Raw genomic sequence first — 9,334 nt, 5'->3', positions numbered from 1 at the left:
CTCAGCCCTCGGCGTCAGCCAGTGAGGAACACGGACTGTCACCACTGCTCGTGGTAAACGGCCTGCACCCGACCTGCCTGCTGGCTGGGAGGCCTCCTCCCTCTTTCTCATCTCACGTTTCTCACCCTACTCTGGATGGTGTGTGGCTTTTTTTTTTTTTTTTAAAGGGGGCTTTCTTTTTAGTTCTCTAGGGTCTGATAGGAACAGACCCAAGGCTTATCTTTGCACATGTTAAAGAAAATAAAAATGAAAAAAAAATTCTACTCCAACAGAACAGGCTGGGCTGATGTGAGCTCTCGGCCTGGTGGTAAGACATCAGCCCGGGCCAGATGCTGTTTGCAGACTGCTTCTTACGGTGGCATTCCAAGATGCCTGTCAGGTGGGAGTTCTGAAGTAGGACAAAGCCCTGTGGTCTCCTTTTCCCTGTCTACTCCCCTTCGAATCTGATCCACTTCCACATTCTGATATAAGCCATAGGTTTAGCTAGGATGAAGCGTATGGAGGTCTGAGGCAATTGTGAGAGTAGGATTTGGAGTTTTGAAGAGCAGGAGTTCTGGGGGGCCTGGCAAGCTGTTTGAGGAACAGCTGTGTATTCTTCTCAGTCCCATTTTCTAACGACCCTGTTCTGCACGAAAGGCAGGCATATCTCCAAATCTTTTCCTACCATTGAGCGGCTTCCTCAGTGCAGTACGTGTTTCTGCAGTGGACACTGTATGTAGGCTGTGCATGGGAGCAAGCCTTCTCCAGCTCCGATGGCTGCCGAATTAGAAAGCAGCCACGTCTTTGAAAGGGGCCAGCCAATCCTTCCGCGTCTTGCTCACCTGCAGTCTCCAGCTAGAGCAGGTGGACTCTTGCTCACTTCGTGTAAATTAGGCCCAGGGTCAGTGCGAGAGTAGCCATCTACTCCTGAGATTCCAACCTCGTGACTAGCGGAGGGGGAGGAAGAAAGGGGTCCCTTAATTTCCTTCCCAACAAGGACATGTCTTCCTGCATCCTTCCCTCTCTCTGGCCCATGTGAGGAAACAGAAATGCAGCTCTTTCACCATAGCCTGCCTGTCACCAAGGATTGGGTGTTGAAGGGGCACAAGCAGACACTCGCTCCCTCGGGTGAAGCATCTCTCTCACAGCTGAGTTCTCCCTACTGTACGCTGGCCCTGTCAAGGGACCTGGAGGAAGTTAGACAAACGGAGGAAAGGGGTGTGATAGTACTAATTATCCGACACCTGTCTTCAGGAGAATCAGAACAGATGCCGGGGAGCAGAGCAGAACAAAGATTTTTCTTTCTTTCCTCCCTTTTCTTGGGGTTTTACTTAATCCTGACCTAAGACACCAGGCAGCAGTCTCCCGGCTTGGGCGGGCAGGCTTACCAAGGTGGTCCCTGGAAGCCTGCCTGTACCGACCCTGCTGGCCACAGCCCTGCTGAAGTTAGACATCCCGCCCCTGCTCTGGAGTCTGAAATGCCCCTCCCCACCTCACCCTAGACTGAGAAGTTTTAAATCATGTCAACGGATAATGCTTGCTTTATGTGAGACCACTTCAGCAGAACGGATACAAATCTTCAAAACACTCTTTTCATATCTATGTATTCTATATTAAAAGTGATAAAGTCATGTTTCTGGGGCGTATTCAAGTAGCTGACAAGTAATTATTTAATAATAGTACATGAGTGCATTGTAATTATTCTCGCCGTAGTCAGGTAATAGTATCCAACAGAAATTTCCTACCAACCTGCTGTATCCAAAGTTTTGTAAAAAGTTGTAGAAGTTGTTGATCTTTTTGATTTTATATTCAAAAAGTCTCTTTTTATAAATATTATTTATTATACAATGTATATACCTTTGATGTAACTAAGATTATATATTATATAAATATATATATATTTGGAGAAAATATATTTCATCATGCAGTTTTTTTCTGTTAAGTCATTAAAGAGAAGGTAAAACAAACTTAAAACGGATACATTGTACAATGTGTGGAGTTTCCAGGTTAATGCTTAGGTCAAGAATATTCCATTCTGAATGTGGTGGCTTCAGCTTACTCAATGACCAAATTAAGGTCATGTTTTCTGTTCTCCAAGCCAGATCACCTGAGATGTCATGGACACTAGGTCTGATCTAGAACTTTCATACAGGCTTGCTTTGTTCTAAGTCAGCCTCTAACGAGGAATTGCCAGGGCTGGAAACATCCAATTTGGGGGTCTTACTCATTTCCTAGTCTCGAGCACTTTCGATATACAGACTAACATCACAGGTACTCCTAAAAGGTGTGGCCCAAAGGCCCCAGACTGTGGAGCTGGCCACTGCCTTCATCCCCTCCTCGCCACTTTCAACTCCACTTGTCGGGAAAATAGGGTTTGTCCTATTGAAAATGAATCTTCAGTGACAATGGCCTCTTCCGTAATAGCTCTGCTGGGAAAGGGCAGGTTGGTCACCAAGCAATGGTGTGCCCCGGGCCCTGGTTGTCTGGGACAAGCATCATCTGAAGCTCATTGGGCAGAAAGGACCTACCACCGGGGCACAATCTGGGGAAGGGCCCTCTCTCCTCGACTGCCACTTCAGAAGGACTTGCCTGAAGTTCTCCAAGTTGCGCCTTCCTGACGAGATGCCCTAACTCGGGTCTCTGATAAGCCTTTTAGTTTTCCGAATGCCCAGGAAACATCACTCATCTTCAGTTTACGTGGTGCGGAGGACTTTACTTGGTTAAATGGCTAAAATAGTTTCTTTTTTTCTCCCCCTTTCTCCTGATCCACCTCTATTAAGAACAAGTCTGGGTCAGACGGTGGTGAAGGCCGCTGGATCCCACATGGCTGACAGCATAGTTCGAGTCCCAGACTTGGTGACTTGAAAAACATGACAAGCATGTGTGCGTCCCCCAAATCCCCAGAAGATAAGACAGGAGGAACTGTGGTGTGGCCACCCACCCGGGGGTGCTTTTGCACGTTCTGTTTCTGACAATCATACCTGCCCTATAGCACAATTCTTTAAACATTAAAACAAAAAAAGAGCAAATCTTACCTCACTTCATAGAAAAATGACAGGAAACTGAAGCACATAGCTTGGCTCAGTACAGATGGGCTGCCTTTGTTTCATTCAGACCTCAAGACTTAAGATTAGAAATGACCCCTGGAAGTCCATGGACTTCACTTTACCCACGATGTCTCTTTATTTAGTTCCTGAAAAGCTTAAGCTGAGCAAGGAATTGGCCACGTGGTGTATACAGGCCTCCTCCCTACCTTATGGTTCCGGCCATCTCTTACGCCACTTCTGCTGTCACTCTTAGGTGAACTAATACCCGGCTATCCCAGCGTTCGGAGAACTTTCTTTTTAACCTGCAAGACTGCCAGACTTTTAAATGGTCCCAATTCCTGCTTACCAAAGCCATTTGAAATCCTATGATCAATCGTAGAATATGATGAAAGACAACACCCTTTATAGCTGTGCGTGAACATTTAGTTTCTCCCTAAGCCTACATGCTGACAAACATCTAAAATGAAAGTATTTAAAAAATAAAGAAGGGAGACAATTTAGCGAGAAGCTATCTTCCGAAGCAGTATTATTTTATGAAGAAAGAAGGAAAGAGAAGTGTGTGAGTTCAAGGATGAGGTACAAATAAAAGCAAAGCCTTCGAAGCAGGTAAGGAAGACAAGAAGGGGCCAGCAAGGTTGTGGTGAAGGCAGCTGGATCCCATATGGCCAGCTGTGTGGTTCAAGCCCCAGATCAGTGGCCTGAAAAACATGCCATGCACATGTGCACGTGTGCCCAAAATCCCTAGAGGAGACTGGAGAAGGGATTGTGGTGTGGCCATCCCCTCCCAGGGAGTGATTTCTCTCTCTTTCTGCTAAGCACATGCATGTACTCTCTAGCAAATTAAAAATAAGAAAGAAAGAAAAGTAAAAAAGTAAGAGGAAACATGATGGTGAGATTATTCTAGGTGTATTTAACATTTCCCATGCCAGCCCTGTGTATACGGACACACATGACACGTTAAAATTTGTAGAAAGGGCTGGCCCTCTAGTGCAGTGGCTAGGTGCTGTGGATAAGGAGCCAATCCCACACGGCTGAGTGTGGCTTGAAATCTTGAACTGGCAGCTTGAAAAACATGCTGGGTGTGTGTGTATGTGTGGCCAAATCTGGACAGGACTGAGGGATGGAGGAGAGGGAATTGTAGTGTGACCATACTCCATTGGGGGAGGGTGCTTCTTTTCTCTGCCTGGTGAGCACATGCACCCTTTGGCAGTTAAAGAAAAAGAAAAAGGGGCTGGCAGGTGGCGTAGTGGTTTAGATGCTGGACTACCGCATGGCTGACCACGGTTCAAGCCTTGGACCTTGCGGCTTGCTTTCTCACTTTCCATTTTCCTCTGGTCAAATGAAAAAAAAAAATAGCGATAATAAATAAAATGAAAAAAACAAGGAAAAAATTGCAGAAAAGGGGAATTAAACTATGAGTTTATGTTAGTGCAAAAAATTGGAAAACGGGCATAGTTCTCATCATTTACATTTTCCATGAACTTGGAGACCTGGATCTACACACGAGTGAAGGTGATTCAGCTAAAGTATAGCTGTTATACTTTCATCATTTCTTCTTCCTTCAGAGAGAACTTTCTGGGAAACAGAATGTGATCTTACCATTAATCACGCACTCCCAAAACAGTGGGACAAGGTCAGTTGCAGGTGGCCATATGCAATTATAGGAAAATTTCAAACTTAAGTCCTCCTTGCACGTACTGCCTTCGCCTCCCTGGGATTCTCACTCATCACAGGTGCTGTCTCCTGCATCTCAACGCCATGGTGTCTGTCCAGCACACACCCTCCCTGAGCTCATCTCCAGGACCCATCTCAGCATGGCTGTCAGCTGATGCGATGCTTTAGATCATTTTGCAGTAACTTCTGAAATTTACATGCTTTTTGAGCTCTCATACACACCTTTGCCAGTCACTTTTTTGAAGAGGTTATGGATCAAATTGCCAGGCAAGGAAAATGAAATCCTGCCTTTACCTTCTGTGTTTGGGCTGGGTGTTTGTTTATGGCTGACTCAAGGCTTCAACAAGTCTGTTTATCAGGATCTGATTATTATGCACACTCGAGTCTACTCCATGATTTTGTTACTTGTTGTTGACACTTAAAGGGGAGGCCAATCACAGTAGTTTTTAGGCAGCCTTAGGGGCTGGCGGATAGCATGGTGGTTAAGGGAGCTGGACTCTCACATAACTGATCACAGTTCAAGTCCCAGACCTGGCAGCTTGCTTTCTCACTTTCCTTCTTTCTCACTGACTCTCTGTGGTCAACTTAAATAATAACAATAATAATAAAATAATGACAATGAATAAAGTTAAATAAAATAATTATTTTTAAAAAGTCAGCTTTAGAGCAAAATGTATTTCAGATATTAACGCAATGATATAATTTCTCTGTGTTACTTTTTTTTTTTTAAGTATCTCAGTGAAGATGTACACATTAGTACGGATGAAATAACCACCTCCTTTGATTTTTCTTTTTTTCTGAGAGGTTTTTGCTACATTTTGTGCGTGTGCTCACCAGAAAGAGAGACAAAAAGTGAGAAATCACCCCCAAGTGGGATGGCCACGCCGCAATCTCTTCTCTTCAATTCTCCTCTCAGGATCTTGGGCACACACGCATGCACACATGCCCGGCGTGAGTTTAAGCCACCAGGTCCGGGACTCAAACCATGGTAGACTACATGGGAGTCCAGCGACATAGCCATTACGCCAACTGCTGGGTCCCGTCCTTTGAGGTTTTAATGATATCTTCTGCCACCACCATCCCTCCCCCGATGGTTAATAGATCATTGGTAGATGAAGAAACCTTCAGAAGCAGGTGGTTGGAGTCTTTGCCACATTGGCAGGCCAGTCTGTGGTCTCACCCACTCGGCTCTGGCATGGGCTCTGAGGATCCCTGGGACAGCTTCCAGAACCTGCCTTCCCAGGCTGGCCTATAAGTCATTGAGGAGCTGACCTTGCTGTGAGGCCTCCTCCCCACAGAGCCATGCTGAGTTTCCCAGCGATCTCACCTGGGCCTGTGCTAAAGATTGTGGTTAGGTTAAGAGATCTGGGCGCTCAGGAAACTGAAGAGCAAACATCTATCAGGGATACCCAAGTGAGGCGTCTGAAGATGTATCGCGAGACTGTTGGAGTCCCTCGGTTTGTAGATGTCACAAGAAGGAGAAACAACTTTCCTATCCGGCTTATTACTAATCTTATAGACAGCTTTGGTACCTCAGTTTTTAATCAGGTAACATAAGTATAAACGCGAAAGTATAAAGATTCTTGTTATGCACCAACTTTTTTGATATGCTAATGATTTGTTTTTCTTTTCAAATATCTTTCTAAATAATTAAGAGATTTTAAAATAAAAATCATCCATCTCCTTGTGCTGATTGTAACAAAGCAAGGAGGGGCCCCTGTTTCCTCCTTCATACATTCCTGTCGGTTACATGTGTTGTTTTTGTATGAAATACTGGTCTTCAGAATGTTTTCAAGTATATTTACTCTTTATTGCATTCCTTCATTTGCATTAAACAATATAATATTCATATTTTTCAATATAGTTTTGGACAAAACACAAAGACATTACCCTCATTTAACAAAAGACATAAGTTAAAACAATGTGTGCTGTTGTCACGGGAAGAGGAAAGGCGAGATCCTAAACATAAGGGCGTCCAGGATACTGGCCACTAAGAATCACGGAATTTCACAATAAATCCACTTTTAAAAAAGTCACAAAATAAGCTAGGGATGAAAACCCAACACAAAGTAGCTATAACATATACGTCTCTACCAAAAAGCATACAGATAGCAAGATACAGAGAGGAGACGCCTTCTACCATGGGGGCTAAAGACAGAGCCACACCCAGTTCCGATGGAGCCTCAGTGGCCTGCGGTGTTGGCCTGCCTGCGGTCGGTGCTGCAGCTCAGGGTGGCCTCCCACAGCTTCTCACGTTTTAAGCAGCAATGGGAAGAGTGGCATGCTCCCTAAGTCTCATAACCAAATAGCATGTCCTGACTGAACTCCTTCTCAAGCAGCCGTAAGACAGAGCTCCACCAAAAGACTCAGCAAGTGTTCCTTTCTTTGGAAAAGGCATGTAGAGGGGAAAGAAATGTGTTCAGCGTATTGGAATGGACGTTGAAGGACTGAGGGGATGGGGCTGGAAAATGGTTTACGTCTTCTGGAGAATAATAGTGTTTTATTTAGATACTAGATAGTACAGATCATTTGAAGTAAAGGAAGGATAAATTCTAAGTAAGTCATTAAGATAAGGAGAAAGGAAAAATGGGGATACTAATAAGCCTTTCATATTATACCAAGATATTGACCCACTTAGAGCTGGGTACTAATTAGTGCCGAGAGGCTTGTAAATTATTTTAATAACTCCTTTCTGTGTAGAGGTGTACACTTTTCCATCCGAATCTCTCCTATGTTTCTAACGACACCCACCGAGTGTGATAATTAGCAAGCCTCTCACCACAGAGCACATCAGGTGTACTAAGGAGATGCCACAGACAACACAATAATCATCTCACTTTCTATTAAGGAAGATCTCCTGATTGAATCTTGGAAACATCTCTGGAAATGATTGAGAGCAGCATCGTAGATATTCAAGGCCCTGTTTCTCCAGGCAAAAATAATAACCAGTTTTGTGGGAGAACCTTTAACTGAATACCCAACTATCTTTACTGTCAGGTCAGAAATGTAAGAGAATCCTTTGTTCACTGCTCCAGGTTTGCACGTTGGAGCCTACCTATTAACAGGCCAAGTGTGGTCTTGCAACATTCACCCCATTTCTAGACAGTACTGGGAGACGGGTGGGGGCTTAAAAGGTGTAGTGTTCACAAGTACAGTATGTCTCCTACATGGAGAGGCCAGGTAAGAAGGAAGCAGCTTGCATGGAAAGGTGAGCACAGCATTCTAAAGCAAATCTGCACCTGTCACAAAACACCAGAATGTTGTAATAAGCAAGGGAGAGAGCTGCATTGCACTACTCATGCAGAGCGAGCACGTGTTGAAGGTAGAGATTATTTCACGGAGTCCAGGATCGCGAATGAGATGAGTGAAGATCCCAGGCCTTCTTCACCTTGGTCACTTCCCTTGGTCAGTGCGTGTCACAAACTGTTTTCAATCAAATTCAAGGGGGCTACTGCACAAGAAATACCCAAAACAAAACAGAAAAACAGATGAGGGTCTGCCAAAAGCCATTGATCACAAAATCACTAAAAGCTTAATGGTTTTTCTACATTTCCCACTATGCATTTGCTATTAGATGAGCACTTCACAAAAGTCATGGTCACAGCTCCATGCACATAAAAGCAGGTTCTGATAGATATGTACCATCGAGTTTTTTCCTGCACTGTGACAAGGAAGTTTTGCGAAGCAGGACAGGGAGAGCAAACCAACAGTACAACCAACTTCCTTGCTTGGTCTCTCAGACCTACAACACAGTGAAGAAGTCCAATAAATGGAAACAAAGTTGTCTAAGGAAGAGACTATCAAATCCGTGTGCACTGTACAGGAACTGGGAATCAACAGTGGGAAATCCGGGCTTCGGAGCAATGTGTACTTACGCTCCTTCTTCTCTTAAGAGGGCCAAGAACTTTCTCACACGGTATTCAGGATCCATCTAGACACATTGGAAGACATAAAGAACATGCATTAATGGGCCTCCTGATGACCACGCACTTCCTTCGTTGCTCTTATACTTCCAGCAGTGCTCTGCCGAGTCATGGAAACAGGTACCTGTCCCCTGACCAGTATCTGACACGCAAGGCCGATGGTGCCTTTCAGAGAAGTGAAAGGGATCTCCTAGCATGGAGCGCCACTGCACTAGGTTCCAAAGGCCTGACCCACCTGCTCATTCACAGGCCCCTCGGCCAAGCCTGAGCGCTCCTCTAGCTAGTGCTTAACTGTGAGGCACCTTGGGACTAGACTAGAGTCTGTCCGGGGGTTCAAAGGACATCCAACTCATCTAAGTTGTAAAAACAGAGTACAACTAGACTTGAAATCAAACTGAAGTTGATAAAGCCACTAACAGTAGCTTATTTAATGCTGTGACCAACAGCTTAGCTCTTCCTCAGCACCCCTTGCATAGTTTCTTCTTTGCAACGAATAAAGAAAGTTGGGCTGTGGGACCAGCAGTTAGCATAATGGCTATGTTGCTGGACTCCCATGTAGTCGACTGCGGTTCACGTCCCGGACCCGGTGGCTTAAATTCACGCCGGGCGCGTGTGCGTGCATGCCCAAGATCCCGAGAGGAGAATGGAGAAGGGATTGTGGCGTGGCCATCCCCCTGGGGGGGGGGGAATTTCTTGCTTTCTATCTCTCTG

At 45.0% G+C, this 9,334-nt stretch overlaps 1 protein-coding gene across 1 annotated transcript in view; it reads right to left on the bottom strand.

Annotated features, from left to right (window-relative positions):
- Window positions 1-6,874: 6,874 nt before the first annotated feature.
- Window positions 6,875-9,334, bottom strand: part of NSF (N-ethylmaleimide sensitive factor, vesicle fusing ATPase) — a gene marked incomplete in the record, with an annotated part of 153,800 nt that continues 151,340 nt past the window's right edge. The window contains 2 exon segments of the mRNA XM_014591835.2: window positions 6,875-8,151; window positions 8,576-8,631. Of these exon segments, the coding sequence (XP_014447321.1) occupies window positions 8,130-8,151; window positions 8,576-8,631 (78 nt within the window).

Source organism: Tupaia chinensis, unplaced genomic scaffold (genome assembly GCF_000334495.1).
Source record: "Tupaia chinensis unplaced genomic scaffold, TupChi_1.0 Scaffold000624_1, whole genome shotgun sequence".
NCBI lineage: Eukaryota > Metazoa > Chordata > Mammalia > Scandentia > Tupaiidae > Tupaia > Tupaia belangeri.
This window is presented reverse-complemented; position numbering and strand designations above follow the sequence as displayed.